General features: G+C 44.0%; 1 protein-coding gene across 3 annotated transcripts in view; it reads left to right on the top strand.

The window, feature by feature from the left end:
* Positions 1 to 18,414, top strand: part of CDON (cell adhesion associated, oncogene regulated) — an 89,861-nt gene that overhangs the window by 68,257 nt on the left and 3,190 nt on the right. For all 3 annotated transcript variants that reach the window (XM_075190355.1, XM_075190354.1, XM_075190356.1), the window contains 15 exons: positions 113 to 259; positions 466 to 609; positions 951 to 1,238; positions 5,026 to 5,295; positions 6,086 to 6,442; positions 8,722 to 8,966; positions 9,617 to 9,791; positions 10,513 to 10,647; positions 13,174 to 13,374; positions 14,427 to 14,608; positions 15,296 to 15,401; positions 15,600 to 15,722; positions 16,426 to 16,650; positions 16,865 to 17,136; positions 17,994 to 18,073. In XM_075190355.1, the coding sequence (XP_075046456.1) occupies positions 113 to 259; positions 466 to 609; positions 951 to 1,238; positions 5,026 to 5,295; positions 6,086 to 6,442; positions 8,722 to 8,966; positions 9,617 to 9,791; positions 10,513 to 10,647; positions 13,174 to 13,374; positions 14,427 to 14,608; positions 15,296 to 15,401; positions 15,600 to 15,722; positions 16,426 to 16,650; positions 16,865 to 17,136; positions 17,994 to 18,073 (2,950 nt within the window). The remainder of the gene's footprint in view (positions 1 to 112; positions 260 to 465; positions 610 to 950; positions 1,239 to 5,025; positions 5,296 to 6,085; positions 6,443 to 8,721; positions 8,967 to 9,616; positions 9,792 to 10,512; positions 10,648 to 13,173; positions 13,375 to 14,426; positions 14,609 to 15,295; positions 15,402 to 15,599; positions 15,723 to 16,425; positions 16,651 to 16,864; positions 17,137 to 17,993; positions 18,074 to 18,414) is intronic.

Here is an 18,414-nt window from a genome sequence, read left to right as displayed (position 1 = left end):
TCCAGTGTATACTGCATTACCTCCTTTTATATGATTCGTCACATTCCCACCACTTGTCCAGTGTATACTGCATTACCTCCTTTATATGACACCTCTTCACTGTGTTCTGCAGATCTGGGACAATTTGAACCCTCCTCTAAGCTCACTGTTACGGCTGAAGAAGGAAGCAGCGTGATTATAACGTGCCGCGTTCCGCACAGCGTGCCACAGGCTCAGCGCCATTATCGAGTGAAAGGCAGGTGGATGGACAAATCCACTGGTGGGTGAATATAAGTGGAAAAAAAACCCCATTTATTTGAAAGATGTTCAGAGCTGTGTTGTTCTTAAGTCGTGTGTGTTTATATATTTCCATGCACAGTATAGGACGTGAAGTGAGACATTTTGCTGGGATGTAGAGTATTTTATGTTTCATAAGAAATTTGCTAAAGACTTTACACATTTGCCTTCTCATCCTCCTTTTATTAGAAAAGTACCTGATCTTACCCTCGGGAAATTTAATGATCCTCGACGTGTCTCCTGAAGACCAAGGACAATATCGGTGTGCAGCGTATAATCCAGTCACTCACGAGCGGAAAATAAGCCCCTCGGTCTACAAGCTGTCTATTGGCCGTAAGTGGAATATACTGTCTTGTCCCAATGTTTCTGTCTTCCGACAATTAAATCTTATTATGGACATGACTTTTGAGAGGGCTGGACAGAGAATGTCATCATTGTGCCAACATCATACATGTAATGTTGCTGTACCGCCATTAGGCCACACTTATGTCCTTGGTGTAAACGGCTGGGTAATGAACATGGGTTTGTCTTTCAGATTAAATTCACATTTCAATGGTTCTCAACCTCTCTTCAGTGGTCAATGGAAAACGTTTTTAACCATCATGTCTATGAATTGTCCCCTGCGTATTATTTGTTATTGGTAGTAAAATTAACTTTATTTCCCATTGTGACAGGTTCGTCCTACCATGATCCTAACGTCATACAGCCAGTTGTCAATCAGAGGTTGTCTGTAATTCTGCACGCGTCACTGACCCTGGAATGTACTATTGGGGGGATCGCTAATCCCAGTGTTCTCTGGTACAAAGATGGGCGAATGGCGTTGGAAGACCGGAGGCGGAAGTTGTTCCATACTCACCTTGTGATCGAGAATGTAGAAAGACTCGACACCGGCAACTACTCCTGTCTGTTGAGCAACGGATCTCAAGAGCTCACTCGTGTTAACTATACAGTCACTGTTCTAGGTAAGGTCCAGACCACTTCCTATGTCGTCCTGTGCTGGTTCTCTGTGTTCTGGGAACGCTATCGTCATCTTCTGTGTTATGCTTGTAGTATTATACATGTGCTAGGTGTGTTGGATGCAGACATGCAAGTCATACATGCTAGATACAGTGGTGAAAACATGTGCTTACACGTAAGATGCGCACGCATCACATTAGATTTCACCCTGATGGTTACAGTAAAGCGTATTATTACATTGCACAGAGTGCGCCGGGAATCCGCTTCTCCGCCGGTGTGGAACACAGAGGCGCAAAACTGGGCCCAATAGAGGTATAGAATAGAACAAGACCCTAATTGTGCAGCTGTTCCTCTGTCGCACCGCAGCGACTCTGTCCAGACAAGGTCACATGCAGCATCCGTAGAGCCTGATCGCTGTCGTGTGATGGGGGAGGACGAGCGATCTCTATTCAGTTTCGTTCATCGGCAGAGAGTGTTTTTCTTGCGTTTCAACTGCGCATCTCATGTCTTTAGTGCTACAATAAAGCTGTCTAAATGCTGCCATTTAACCACAAGTCAGGTGAAATGAGTAATCCTCTCATTACTAACTGCAGATTAATAAAAAGATATAATATGTATGTACACATACATATTTTTCTCAGTGGTTGACTTCTTTAACGTTATATATTTTTGCTGTTTTATAGAAGTTGAGGTCTGAACGCTGCAATTATCTGGATTTATTTCCAGGCTTATGTAATAGACACACTCATTACTTTGGCACCAGCGCTCGGTGCAGCTGGCAGCAGAATGCACACATCCCCGCTGGCACGTTCCCGGTGCCACCACAACAAGCCCTCGATTATGTTAGACAAGGTGTCTTGTTGATGGATGCTGAGCCAGCCGGCCCAGTTGGCATCATGTCTGCGGAGGCCGGGTCCAACATGAATCACATAGAGAAGGCTTCTAATTCCAGAGATTTATACCCCGTCCTCGTTACACCAATTACTGCATTTCCTTAAATCTTGGGACCCTGATCCATGGACACCTCTGGAAAGCGTTCCGGTGCTGTAACCTCGGGCAGTGCGGAACGTTTCCAGCTCCACATGTGGTGACTCAGATTGGTCCCCTACATCGGCGCCTCTTGCCACAAAATCTCTCTCTTACATAGGTGTTGGTTACATATTTATTATGTGATTTTATGTAAAACATCCAAATTTCTGCCTGCCAGCCTTAAGTCATTCATTTTGTTCCTCCAGTCCTCGTACTGGGAAATCTGGATAGATTGAGGGCTCCCAATCGGCAGATTCTTGGAGTGAAACCCTCCAAATGTGGACAACCCCCTTGAAATGTAGGATTCTTAACTGATCCAAGTGGTCTGCTGGGGTAGAGTACAGTACTAGGGGGGCAGCACGTCTTTTCCCTGTGGAGAACATTGTGCACTACCTTAAATAAAGGAGGTACTAATATCCATAAACACATATGTAAAAGTTGCAAGAGTGTATTGGAAGATAAAGTTGTTACATGGTGGGGGAATGTGTCCTGCTCATAGGGGTGATTTTGTTTTCCCTCCTGAATCTTTGAAAGGACAGTGTCCTTTTTCAGCCTGATAATGACTGATAACAGAGAATCATAGCTTGCATTTGTACAGCAGATATACAATATTACACTTCACAAGTTCTGTCATCGTTCAAGCAGTTTCAAGACTTATATATGATATTCAATGTCTCAGAACACACCACTATGGCTTTATGTTGCAGTGACCGGTCTGGTTTACATGTAATTACCCTCGTTGGGGGCATTGAGAGAGATGTATATTTTCTGAACGTCAAAAGATCCGCTAACGGTGGAGACATTTTATCTACAATGTAACAAATGAGCACTTAAAAACAATGACGGATATTCTCAGACGTCGTGGAACACTGGAGTTACTGTAGCAAAAATGAAATATGTTTATTGAATTAATAAATGTCAGAAGTTGTCAATGTCAAGTCTGACTTTATTTACTATAATTTATTTAAAAAAGTAGCTGTTTGTTAATCCTTTTGACAATAAGACAAAATTAATAATGACTTTAATGTTTTAGAGCAAAAAAAATGTAAACCCCACTTTTAACCATAACACGGAATGAATGTTATGGGGATCACTTCTTCCCCCAAAAATTAAACCTTCAGTTAGTGACATCACATCTAGGAATCCACGTTAATCAGAGAATCTATTCCAGTATCTTATCTGCCCTGTCTGATACAATATGTATCACTGAGCAGTCCTGGTTGGGAACGGCTCAGTGATACATTGTTGCTGGTCTTGCGCTAGACCATGTTGAGCAGGATAATTGACTGTATTTCTCCTGCATGGGAAGGGTTGCTGGCTCCCCCTAGTGGTCTAGTGGTGCATTGTAAAATCCTCTTAGATGTTTATTTTCCAATACTATATTCAGTCATTAATTGTGGCAAGTGAGAGCATAGTTGAAAACTATCCCCACTTTCCACAATCCCAAGTTTTAAAAAGTGTCCCTATTTTTCAATGTTGACCAACTACACATTATCATATTTTTGTTGGTGCATATTATAAGTTATTCTTACCATCTATTCTTATATTTATCTCTGTTTGGGTGATGTGTGACCCACGTCTGCTTTGTTCTGTTGACCTGATCTCTGGAATTGTTGCACGTGAAAAGTTTAAAATACAACAATTCCGATATAAACGTTTTCCTGATCAGATCCAGTTCTGCTGGCTGTAAGCTGCTGGGGCAGCTGCATATACAGCAATCTTCCTATCGGGCAGCACACAGCTCCTGCTGTGCCTTTGTGTCTGTTACTGTGATTGATAACCACGAAGGCACCACACACAGGGTACTTACATGGATCACGGTTGGACTTTGATCGGGCGAAGCCATTCCTTTGGGTACACACGCAGAGGGATGTGGGGGAACATGTGGTCAAAAACAACCTATTTAGCCAGAACAAATCTGCTTGGAGTATAAAATATTTTCCACAGTAATCCTGTGGCCTTTTTCCCGTTAAGGATTACCATGGTGCTTTTTGGTAAAGGATTATTCATGATAATGGAGCCTAACAATTCACCAGGAGCCAGTGACCTTGCTGAGGGACAAGGCAGCGTTGTATGACGCACTACAGTGTGGATCACGTCTTTAGAATATAATAATATTGATCATTCCCGTTAATGAGAACGCCAGTCATGAGAACTTCCCATAAGGAATCGCCCCTTCTCCCGCTTGGTAGAGATGGATGGGGATCTCTGTCTTGTAATTTTGACAAACCCAAAATCATTTGAAATCCGGGGGAGTAGGCAACTATGCGTTAAAGAAAAGCAGCTAACGAATCTCTAGAGACTGAAGTGTCTTTTACATTTCTGTCTCCATTACTGAAGTCATGTTGTCTTACCTGTCAGTCTTTGATTACATCTTGGTCTCCATGAAAATGGCTACCTCCATAGGCATCAATACATGGACATATAGGACACAATTTCTGAACTGTGTCGTCATGCCACATATGGCAAAGCCAACCACGTCTTGTACTGGCTCAGTATCAGGGAGAATGCCAGACTCTTCAGGGAGTGAGGGAGATCACCCCTATTTCAGGGAGTCTCCCTGACATTCAGGGAGAGTTGGCAGGTATGCTTTTCATTTGTCAGTTTTTATGTCCCAGGACAGCCACTATCACACCCACAAGAAGGCAGATTAGGGGGCAATGAGTGTAAGAAATACCGTAACATTGAAAAACGTAGACTCCAGGCCTTGAGGAATGTGATGTGTTTGTGACGTCTTAATAATTTGCTGTTTTTTATTTGTAGAAGCTCTGTATATTTCCCGGGCACCTGAGGATCAGTCCGCACTGGTGGGCAGCGATGCCAGTTTCATCTGCGAGGTCCAGGGAAGCCCGCCTCCAAAGATCAGTTGGCTACACAATGCGGCATTGGTGACTCCCTCGCCGCGGCTCCACCCGCTGGGGAACAAGCTGCACATCGCCAATGTGGTGGCAGAGGATTCTGGGATGTATCAGTGCATGGCGGATAACGGAGTGGGAGCGATACAGTCTGCAGCCAGACTCCATGTACAGACCGGTAAGGAAGGAAAGTGTCAGGACTTCTGGTTTTCATTGACTCTGGTCCATAGTACATAGCTCTTTGATGCTATGTGTAAGATCAGTATAACTGCTATTATCGCAGAAAATAAAACTACATTAACCACTAAGCTAATGTAGAAGTGTAATCTTTGTGTAGATGTAATTACTTAGTGCTAACAGATATAAAGAGGAATCTAATCCTGGTTTAGACCAATAATAGTTATCCCTGTGAAAAGGTAAAGATGAATCTGGGTGGATTAACCCTCTTCCCAACACTTTTTTTAAGGTGTGCAATAAAATGTTTTTTTTAATTGAGAGGTGACTCTGTGCTCCCGGCACACAAACTCCTTTCGAGAATGGACAATCACGACGACATTAACCCACCACAGACAGTGTAGTGATGTAGTCAAACCTTCAGCTGAGTTTAAGCAGATGTCAAACAAGACTTTTATTTTACAATACCAGTGATACACGGTTCAGTGCAGTGTGTCGATAAAGCTGATTGGATGAGCCATAGCAGCCAATCAGTCGCATCGCTTTGAATGGCCCATTATCAGCATGGGCCAGGGTGAGTTTAAGAGCACAATGGTCCTGGACATGAAACCAGCCAGCTGAGGGGACAGGGAAACTGAATAAAGATTTTTGCTGGAGATCTTTTTCAAGTACATTAGATACAACAACAGAAAGACGTTACAATGACCGAGCTAATACTAAGAAAAAGTCCTCGGAAACTCTAAAACATCCTGGATACTGTTACTAACTGTATGTCTGTCTTTTCGTTTCTGTAGACTCTGGCTCTAGACCGACTATTGTGTCCCTCCCTGCAAGCGTCAGCGTGGTCAATGGAGACTGGGTGACGCTAACCTGTAACGCCACCGGGATCCCGGCGCCCTTCATCCGCTGGTACGACAGCAATGGAGCGATCAGCAGTCACCCTTCCCAAATCCTGCGTCCTAAACCCCGCAAAGCTCTGCAGTCCAGAACAGCAGCCGGCTCCGGGCAGGATCCGGCGCCCCTGATTATGTCTCAGGCCGGATCTAGCTCCTTATACATTCCAGCTGTCACCGCACAGCATGCTGGGAAGTACGTCTGCGAGGCGTCCAGCGAGTTTGGCGTGGCACGTGCAGAAGCCACCTTGACAGTTGGTAAGTCCCTGCGTATGTGAAAGCGGTAGGCTGCCGAAAGCAGCGTTTAACCAGATCTGTATGTTGGAACAAGGACAGAACGCAATAAACGGGCCGGTCCCATAGGGGACTCCCTAGGGCTGGGTCACTGGACTACCGGCATTTTTTTTTTTTCCTTTTTAAAATGTTCCTAATAGGCTACTGAGTCGAGTCTCCCCACGGGCTAAGATATCAGGCCATCCCTGGAGATGTTATGGCAGGAATCTCCGCTCATTTTTCCTTGCGCCCCATAGAGGTGTGCAGAAAAATGAGCGGAGATTCCTACCGTAATGGCTGACAATGTGCGCAGCCGGACATCGCGGTGTAATGAGCATTCAGGTGTCTCCGTTATAGATCGCTGTAAAAGAGGGGCTTTTTATATCAATATCTCTCAAATTCATAATAAGATGATTTGCAGTTTATTGATATTAACTTTTCTGCTGGCCTCTGGTATGAAAATAATCATAGGTTAGATACAACTTTATTAGATTTACGAAGATTAGTTTCTTAACGTTGTTAAAACAATGTTGTAGTTCTGTGGTAGAAAAACATTCTAGTTGACCAACAACTTTTCCATAGCAAAAGATACGTGAAACCATTGAAGTGGTTATACTTAATTAAACAAGTCCACCTTTTACTCCACTGCTGAAGGATACCATGTTAGGAGGGAGGTGCTGCTGTAGCAGAGCAGACAGAGAGTGACTGATAGACTTGCACATGGGTCGAGGCCATTGATCCAATCACTGCAGTTTCAGATCCCGTCCTTCAGATGTGGAGGGGATTCCAAACAGCTCCCATAGGGTAATAGCAGAAACGGTGCAATGAATAAACATAATAGAACACTACTTTAATTCATAGGACAGTTCTGGATGACGAGGCTCCGAATATGACATTGTTTATTGTGAGGCTTGATAGGAGTCTTCTAACATCATTTTCTGTATAGCATGGCTTACTATGAGCCACCATTATCAGCATTTTGGTTTAGGCTCTTTGGTTTGTTGTCATTGGTCTTTTATTTGATTTTTGTACCATGATTACTCCTGGAACATGATGGTGATTTGTGACTAAGCCTCAGTATCGCTCTCAGCATTATACGGTTTGTTATTATATGTGAATATTGGTGCATCTCATAAATATAATATTGGCTCCTGGCATCTAGTGGCAGTTTGGCTGGTCCTGACCTCTCTAAACGTTTCTTGGTCACTGTGGTTTAGTAATTGTGCTTAAGTTTGGAATCAGTCCTTCATCGGCCTCTTCCACCCTCTATAGCGGCCACATCCGTTAGGGCTCGTTTGTTGAACTCTGCGGAGGAAAAGTTGAATGTTTCTAGGCTGCTATTATACGACGGTGCACACAAGTCCCTCTGTTTGCTGATAGTATTTTCTTGCCCTTTGAGGCAGCCAGTCCAGGAGCTCTGTTACCACCAGTTTGTTTGCATTCGTGAATCATCTACCAACCGTGAAACCTATTTATGTGTCAGCTTCTAATAGAAATACACCACTAAATTCTCCATACAGGAATATTCCTGGTGATGCAATGTTGGCTAAAAATGCACATTACTGAACTGAACCTTTATGTAAAAAAATAAATACAAATAGAATCACACTGGACTTCCTCCCATATGAAGCGCACTGAATGTGCACTGCTGATGTTTTGCACTGATGCATCTAAATGTTCCTCCCAAAGCGCGTCCAGGTGCCCCGCTACTTCAAGTCTTTAGAAATGTGCTTATTTGTATGTGGTAGGAAAATCAAGACCTGCTTAAGTGTAAAGTACACAGTTCATATTTTTCACCTGATTATCGGGCCAATCACATGATAAACGACTGTATAATATTGTAATATTGCATCAGTGTGTGCGCTCACGCGATCCTTAAAATGCTCCTTTATGACTTATTTTAGTCTAGGTCCTAGTCTCACTAGTATGATAGGTTTGAACAAACTGCAAAAATGATTGTTTCTTGGAGAACAATTTAGAAGATCATTTTAACTCATCGCTGTACTAATTAGAGCCTTTATACCACAATGATACGTCTGGGCCTTGATAGACAGTGAGATACAAGAAGATAACGTTTGATTTACTGTGTAGAAGTTACATAATATGACACCTGTTGTGGATACAATGGTCACAACTGCAAGTTTGAATGTTCCTTAGTAAATATTTAGCTGCGGCCATTAGAACAATTATTTAACCTAATATGTAAGGATTATTGTATGTATTATTTTGTGGATTAAGGTTTACTCTCACTTTTAACCCTTTAGTTCCCTACGAGACGAGCACAATACGTTCAGATATCACCCCGTCAGGCTTGATCCCAAGTATTGAAGACCCCATCCGACCCAGCACCCGCCCCACAGAGAAGCCTTTCAACGGAGCCATGCTTCCGGAAGCGCCAATCATACTCAGCCCACCCCAGACCACTAAGCCGGACGTCTATTTCTTGGTGTGGCGGTCGGGGCGAGATGGAGGTCTGCCCATAAATGCGTACTTCGTTCGTTATCGAAAGGTAAGCTGATAAGCAAAGCTCATTGTAAAAAAACAAAACCCCCCCCAAAAAAACTCCACCTTTAGATAACTTGAATATATGGGACTGTAACACGCCTAACTGCAACGTTTGCTTCATACATTACTTTGTCCTTCAGCCACGTGCTCATAGTATCAGCACAGGACAATGAAATATAAATTAAGTCTTGTGTTATTATAGAGAAGCTTTCTAGATATGCTTTCAATCCATTAGTGCCTTGAACATTATGTAATTACAAAAGAAAACAAAACCAGGCGCCTCCGTTTCACCAAGACAACGAGATTAATATAGTACAATTGATCAGTTGTCGACGTACACTAAGGTCTCCTGTGCTGAAAGGTATCGAGGACACCATGGGAGAGCATAGTGTGTAGAAAGCTGGAGCAGCCCCACATATAATTCCCTCTTCCATAGTACAGAAAGCGCTATTTAATAATGATGTAGCTGTAATTTAAAGCTGTTACCCACTAGATCGGTGCTAGTTGCTGACTGACTACTTTGGATACTGCGCATGTTCCATTTTTGTTTGTAAAAACTCCCTGAATGTAAATCCTGATTTTTTTTGGGTGTTTAGAAACCACGGTAAAAGATCATTTAGAAAAATTCTGATGATATTTTTGTTCCCTGTCTAGTTGGATGACGACGGAAACGTGGCGGGATCTTGGAGCTCCATACGTGTCCCGGCCAGTGAGAACGAGTTTCCTCTGACTGAATTGGAGCCTTCCAGTCTCTATGAGGTTCTGATGGTGGCCCGAAACGCAGCGGGCGAGGGGCAGCCTGCTATGCTGACGTTCAGGACCAGCAAAGGTGAGTAGGCGTCAGTTACATTTCACCCATAACACCCAGTTGGTCAGAAGCACCATGTTTTATTAGCAGACAACGTCTACGGGAGCACCTGTTTTACTTTTATCTTAAGATGATGCGTCCTCTGGCAGCTTTTACTAAATACGTTATGTTCTCTTTTCAGGTTCACTTCTGTTGTTTTCACTCAGTCTTTATATCATCACGGTAGCTTATTTTCAGGACACTGGGATACGAACAAAGCTGCCCTCTGGATACAGTCTATCGCAGTGCAGGGATAGGAGCTATATCTTATTCAGAAATAAACTTCCCGATGATATAAAGACATGGCTAGATATAGCACAAAAAGTAAAAAATATAAAGCAACGTATTTAGTCAAAGTTGTATTAAGGCATGTACAAGTCAATAAATTAATATGATCTGAAGGTGGACACTGTTTTTAACAATAGGCGATGTTTGATTCAGTGCAATGTATGATTTAGTGCAATGTTTGATTTAGTGCAATGTTTGATTCAGTGCAATGTTTGATTCAGTGCAATGTATGATTCAGTGCAATGTTTGATTCAGTGCAATGTTTGATTCAGTGCAATGTTTGAATCAGTGCAATGTTTGATTCAGTGCAATGTTTGATTCAGTGCAATGTTTGATTCAGTGCAATGTTTGATTCAGTGCAATGTTTGATTGTAAATCCCAAGTTTAACCATTTACTTGCTTACTTGGTGTACAGAAAGGAGTTCGTCTTCCAGGAACACACAGGCCCCCTCCCCTCCAGCTGGAGTCCCCAAGCAAACAATTCTGCACAACAGTTTCAATCCCAACTCTGGGCTTTTTCCGCAGGACTCCTTCCGACACAGTGGAGGAGGTGAGTGTTACTGATCCTTATCTGTGTCTGTAGAGAACCTGTCAGGGTCTGGATGGTATAAGCTTATAGGTCAATATGTTCATCTCTTGTAAGTACAATATTTATCTACACCCCTGGGGCATTTATTTGTACTATGATGGTTTAAACCAGGCCTGTCCAACCTGCGGCCCTCCAGGTGTTGTGAAACTACAAGCCCCAGCATGCTTTGCCAGTAGACAACCTGTTGATAGCTGGAAGGGCATGCTGGGACTTGTAGTTTCACAACATCTGGAGGGCCGCAGGTTGGACAGGCCTGGTTTAAACTATGGGTCACTTGTGACCTAGCAAAAGTTCAGTCCTGCGGTACAAACGCTGTTTATGATGCATGTGCCTACTTTTCTGCAAAAGCGCCTGTGTTCATGGCCAAGCATAGGAATTTATGGGTGTACAAACGTTTCCATCCGCCGATGGTAGGAATTGGGTGGAAGGGGGGATTCCTTGCCGAGTAAAGATTAGCCTCCTAAGTGCATCGAGTTGTGCACTAACCTGTGGGATGAGATTATTTAAATGACACAAAAGGGGCAGAAAGGGCCACTTTGGTTCCTCAGCCGGAGGGCGCGTTGGCTCTTTACCGAATCATTAACAATCATCTAGTCCTCACAAAGTCCTAAAATTTGATACACCCAATGTCATGGGACAAATAACCCATAACCGTTTTACTTAGTGCATGATTTTTGTTGAATAATTAATGACAAACATAAATAAAAATGTAATTACACCCTTGCTGCTGCCTTATCAATAAAGAAGCCAATCAGCTGCTCTTCATTTTCTGATAATCGGGAAATTCTATATAAAACCTCACTTTAATGTATCCAAAATAGGGGGATGTGTATAGGAGCCTGATTGGGGTATTTACTGAGGGGGGCAAAACCTATACAGTACAGTGACCCTGGTAAGAGAATCTTCCACCGTGTCCTACACTATCTTGTGCTGATCACAGAGGATTGTTCTTACTAAAGTATTGTGTGTTGTAACCACTTCCTATAGTCACTAACCCTCTTTGTTTCTTGTTTCTTTGCTCTCTGTCCTAGTGGGATATGTAAGTATTTGCTGATGAGTTAACATGTGATTGACAGCACCAGATCTCTGACCTATCCTTTCCCTCCGATTCCCCAAACCCACCCCTTATCCTTTGTTTTCCATATACAAATTATAATGTGAACTGCTGGTCCAGATACCGTATTACTAGATAACTAATGTCGCTCCTTTAAATGTTTTGTAGTGCGCTGGACCCCAGGGGGACCTTGTTTTACTATTTGTTTACATTGTTGTTGATGATACACGTTACTACTGACCAGTGGTAGGGAGCACTTGGTTACTGGGTTATCGGTGATACGCGTTACTACTGACCAGTGGTAGGGAGCACTTGGTTACTGGGTTATCGGTGATACACGTTACTACTGACCATTGGTAGGGAGCACTTGGTTACTGGGTTATCGATGATACACGTTACTACTGACCGTTGGTAGGGAGCACTGGGTTATCGATGATACACGTTACTACTGACCAGTGGTAGGGAGCACTTGGTTACTGGGTTATCGGTGATACACGTTACTACTGACCGTTGGTAGGGGGCACTTGGTTACTGGGTTATCGGTGATACACGTTACTACTGACCGTTGGTAGGGAGCACTTGGTTACTGGGTTATCGATGATACGCGTTACTACTGACCAGTGGTAGGGAGCACTTGGTTACTGGGTTATCGGTGGTACACGTTACTACTGACCATTGGTAGGGAGCACTTGGTTACTGGGTTATCGATGATACACGTTACTACTGACCGTTGGTAGGGAGCACTTGGTTACTGGGTTATCGGTGATACACGTTACTACTGACCAGTGGTAGGGAGCACTTGGTTACTGGGTTATCGGTGATACACGTTACTACTGACCGTTGGTAGGGAGCACTGGGTTATCGATGATACACGTTACTACTGACCAGTGGTAGGGAGCACTTGGTTACTGGGTTATCGGTGATACACATTACTACTGACCAGTGGTAGGGAGCACTTGGTTACTGGGTTATCGATGATACACGTTACTACTGACCATTGGTAGGGAGCACTTGGTTACTGGATTATCGGTGATACATGTTACTACTGACCGTTGGTAGGGAGCACTTGGTTACTGGGTTATCGGTAATACACGTTACTACTGACCATTGGTAGGGAGCACCTGGTTATCGATGTTACACGTTACTACTGACCATTGGTAGGGAGCACTTGGTTACTGGATTATCGGTGATACATGTTACTACTGACCGTTGGTAGGGAGCACTTGGTTACTGGGTTATCGGTAATACACGTTACTACTGACCATTGGTAGGGAGCACCTGGTTATCGATGTTACACGTTACTACTGACCATTGGTAGGGAGCACTTGGTTACTGGGTTATCGATGATTGGTTATGATGAATGGGTTACCTATTTATTTAATCACTTCATTGTACAGCTTGGCCTAATATTTATATTTTATTTATCTGTTTAGCCCCTGAAGCCCCTGATCGTCCCACTATTTCCACTGCTTCTGAGACCTCTGTGTATGTTACATGGATCCCAAGGGCAAATGGAGGCTCCCCAATAACTTCTTTTAAAGTTGAATACAAGCGAGCGGGAAGACACTGGGTCGCTGCTGCAGAGAACATACCCCCATCCAAACTGTCTGTGGAGGTCTCTAACCTAGAGCCAGGTACAGTAATAACTACATACACCCCCCTTTATCCTAGAGCCAGGTACAGTAATAACTACATACACCCCCCTGTATCCTAGAGCCAGGTACACTATCGCCTACATACACCCCCCTGTATCCTAGAGCCAGGTACAGTAATAACTACATACACCCCCCTTTATCCTAGAGCCAGGTACAGTAATAACTACATACACCCCCCTGTATCCTAGAGCCAGGTACACTATCGCCTACATACACCCCCCTGTATCCTAGAGCCAGGTACAGTAATAACTACATACACCCCCCTGTATCCTAGAGCCAGGTACACTGTCGCCTACATACACCCCCCTGTATCCTAAAGCCGGGTACAGTAATAACTACATACACCCCCCTGTATCCTAGAGCCGGGTACAGTAATAACTACATACACCCCCCCCCTGTATCCTAGAGCCAGGTACAGTAATAACTACATACACCCCCCTTTATCCTAGAGCCGGGTACAGTAATAACTACATACACCCCCCCCTGTATCCTAGAGCCGGGTACAGTAATAACTACATACACCCCCCTTTATCCTAGAGCCGGGTACAGTAATAACTACATACACCCCCCTGTATCCTAGAGCCAGGTACAGTAATAACTACATACACCCCCCTGTATCCTAGAGCCAGGTACAGTAATAACTACATACACCCCCCTGTATCCTAGAGCCAGGTACAGTAATAACTACATACACCCCCCTGTATCCTAGAGCCAGGTACACTATCGCCTACATACACCCCCCTGTATCCTAGAGCCAGGTACAGTAATAACTACATACACCCCCCTGTATCCTAGAGCCAGGTACAGTAATAACTACATACACACCCCTGTATAGCTATAGTAAATATTACAAACATATTACCATACCTGGCTCCAGGTTTTATAACTGTAGATAAATTTAAAGAGAAAAACCATTGTTCATTATTTTTGCTGTTTGTGAGTTCTCCCCTTCAGTTAGCGCCACATATTGCAGAAAGGAAGCTGTGAAGTTCTGTGGATATCTGCTGAGCATTTCCTCTTATTCCCTACAGGAGCAATGTATAAATTCCGAGTCATGGCCATCAACACCTACGGGGAGAGTCAGCACAGTACAGCGTCACGGCCTTATCAAGTCGCTGGATACAGCAGCCGTTTGCCCAATCCCCTGATTGTTGGTCCTCACATTGACCACACCGAGGCAGTAACGGACACACAGATCATGCTGAAATGGACTGTGAGTGTCTTCACCTCATTCTTATTATGTTGCCTTTATTTCCATATGACTCTCTATTACTTTCCCCAGTGGTGTTACGCTGTAAGACTAATCTGTTTTCCCCCTGGGAAATGTACTGTAACTTTGATCAACACAACTCTATGGGGGCTGAGTGGTATCAGAGTACTGTGTAATTGAGAACTGCACTATTCATCGTTGCCACAATAGTACTTGACAGTAGCACCTCATTGGACAGGTATCACAATGCTGCCTGCAACTAAATATTCTTTTGACAATTTGGGAATATAGCTATAGTAAAGTCACATACACAGTGGATACGCTGTGGGCTATGCAGCAACAGTATTTGAGTAATGGTACGAGACCCAAGGTATTTTGTTTTACAGATACCAGCATTTTATATACCAGTTTCTTCCTTATGTCTGTCAAAGTTTAGTTTGTGTGTTGGGAGTAGTAGATAACTGGGGAAGTAGTTATTTGTCATAAGACATGCCAACATAACTGGTCATTAACGTATAGTTATAAAGTATCTATCACAAGCTCCTTATATACAAAGAAACATTGCTCAGCTTGGACTCATGTTAACCGTCCTCTCAATTCTAGTCCATATTTATACACTAGATCACTATTGGGGCATTGGGAAATAAATATACCAGAGATTTTACACCTCTTCCATTGTCTCTTTCTTAGTACACACCTTCAAACAACAACAACACTCCCATCCAAGGCTTCTACGTCTACTATCGACCCACCGACAGTGACAACGACAGTGACTACAAGAGGGATGTGCTGGAAGGTGAGCTGTGGGTTCGTTTCTTGGGTAATTCATTGTTTAGATGGGTTTACTGAACATTTACAGAAAACAATGGTAGAAATGAAAACCACCGATTCATCGATTCATGTAGGAAAAATCATAGAAACAAACGTTGTTTATAATAACCTGCTTGCTTCACGTGTAAATGTCTTCTAAACCGAGCAACGTGTTCACGAACAGGAAGTAAGCAGCACCATCTAATCAGCCACCTGCAGCCAGAGACGTCTTACGACATCAAAATGCAGTGTTTCAATGAGAGAGGCGCCAGCGATTACAGCAACGTCATGATGTGTGAGACCAAAGGTAAGGATTGTCCTCATCATAACTCACTTATCAGGTGTTCTGTAACACAACGGTGATTGAAGGTGCCCAGAAACTGGCATTGGGATCATTGAACCCTTGGAGTAACACAGAGGAAAAAAAATACAGGTGGGTGACTGACAGGGCAGTGTCAATATTAATGACTGATGCCAGGATGTCTTCCGCCCTGCCACTTGGGGTCCCTCCGCCGCGGCGCCCTGCCACTTGGGGTCCCTCCGCCGCGGCGCCCTGCCACTTGGGGTCCCTCCGCCGCGGCGCCCTGCCACTTGGGGTCCCTCCGCCGCGGCGCCCTGCCACTTGGGGTCCCTCCGCCGCGGCGCCCTGCCACTTGGGGTCCCTCCGCCGCGGCGCCCTGCCACTTGGGGTCCCTCCGCCGCGGCGCCCTGCCACTTGGGGTCCCTCCGCCGCGGCGCCCTGCCACTTGGGGTCCCTCCGCCGCGGCGCCCTGCCACTTGGGGTCCCTCCGCCGCGGCGCCCTGCCACTTGGGGTCCCTCCGCCGCGGCGCCCTGCCACTTGGGGTCCCTCCGCCGCGGCGCCCTGCCACTTGGGGTCCCTCCGCCGCGGCGCCCTGCCACTTGGGGTCCCTCCGCCGCGGCGCCCTGCCACTTGGGGTGACTGTGAAAGATCTGTAGTACTTGTAGACTAGCCCATGTATAATTTGTGTATCTTCTCTGTACATTCTAGCCAGGAGGAGCCCCGGAGCCTCAGAATACCCTGTGTTGGAGCTCGGTACACCGGCTACCTTCGATCGAGGTGGAGGGGGGAGCTCCAGCTCATCCAGTGCGCTGGCCCGGAGTGGAGACATGCTCTATGTTATTGTTGGCTGCGTGCTAAGCGGGATGGTTCTGATCCTGATGACGTTCATTGCCATCTGTCTTCTCAAACACCGGCAGCAGAGTCTCATGAACAGTAAGTCCTTACAAGGATCATATGGAGCCATCTGCACTTTCATTCAGATACTATGAATAAACAATACGTACAGCCACAGAAACATTAAATTAATAATACAGTTTCTGGAAATGCTGTTTTGTTTAGTGCCTTTAATTGAAAATGAGCCGACCATATTTTTAAAGAAACAAGTGCAATGCCAACCTCCATGTTTCTGTCTGGCCTCTTTCTGTAGAGTTTGAGCCTCCTGGTTACCTCTATCAAGGATCAGATCTTAACGGGCAAATGATAGAATATACAACTTTACCCGGAACGAGCCGCATCAACGGGAACATCCACGGAGGCTTTATGGGGAATGGAAATATCGCTAATGGTTATCCTCACATACATCACAGCGTCCATAACGGAGTTAATGGTGTCCTGAATGGTGAACTGTATCCGACCTGCCCGAATTCTCTTAAAGAAACCTGTACGGACTATGAACACTCGCACAACAATATATCCAATGTAAGTCCATCATTATACTATGAATAATAACCATACGATATATCCAATGAAAGTCCGTTATTTTATTATATTATGTATATTAATAAGAGTATATCAAATATAAGTCCATTTATTATACTATGTATAATAACAATATATCCAATACAAGTTAACCCGTGCATGATACTCATGCATTCTAGTCAAATCAAGCTACTTAAGGTGTTAAAAAGGTTGTTGTCATACATTTGGGGCTAGGCCAGGCCTCCTCAGGGGAAGAGCGTTACTTCCCAACGTAAGCGCCCTTTTTTAACGTGGTTTTGTCCACATATCACCACCTCATCATTCTTCTCCATCACCTCATCCTTCATCGCCACATCCTTAATCTCCATCGTCTTACTGTTCTAAAACCTCTCGATACACAACGTTTCTGCTAACCACCTTATCGCTGTGCTAAATTAGTCTTCCTTGAAGGGCAGTATTCATAACCTGCACTTTCACATCACTGCTTCTCCGTACTTGTGAAAATGTGACATACAATTGTCCATGACCAAACACACACACACACACACACACACACACACCCACCCACCGCTAGGCTTATATATATATTAGATAAGTCTATTATACTATATACATACATTGAATATATCGTTATTGTACAATGACCACACAATACATCTAATGGAAGGCAGTTAATATACTATATATAATAATAATGATATATCCAATATAGGTCCCTTATTATACCATGTATAATGACCACACAATACATCCAGTGGAAGTCAGTTATTATATTATGAATAATGACCATAAGATATATACATGGAAGTTCATTATTAGATAGACTGAGGCTGAGTCCTATTTCTCCCTTATTGCAGGGGGGTGTTGTATATACGTCTATCCCCCAGACAGACCCGTCCGAGTGCCGGAATTGCAGAAACTGCTGCAACAACAACAGGTCAGTTACATCATGTATATAGACCCAGACAATGTATAATAGTTACTTCTTTATATAAGCATGGAACAAATATTCTCTGATAGAACAGTCTAAGTGACCAGTACATATAGCGGTGTGCAAGCGCTGGGACTGTGGCGCACACATCTACAGTACTCATGTTCAATTGTGGAAACAGCCGGTTAGTTATTGACTGTAGGAAATACAGCCGAGCAGATGATAACCACTTGGCGTTTATTTTCAATGCTGTTCATGATTTAATCTTTAAACCTACCTATAATATTGTATTGGTGACATTAGGTCAGTCTTTAGATTCCCAGGATAATCCTCCCCTTTTCCATCCA

This window comes from Mixophyes fleayi, chromosome 11 (assembly GCF_038048845.1).
Source record: "Mixophyes fleayi isolate aMixFle1 chromosome 11, aMixFle1.hap1, whole genome shotgun sequence".
Lineage (NCBI taxonomy): Eukaryota > Metazoa > Chordata > Amphibia > Anura > Limnodynastidae > Mixophyes > Mixophyes fleayi.
Note: the sequence above shows the minus strand (reverse complement) of the source record. Positions and strands in the feature narration are given on the sequence as shown.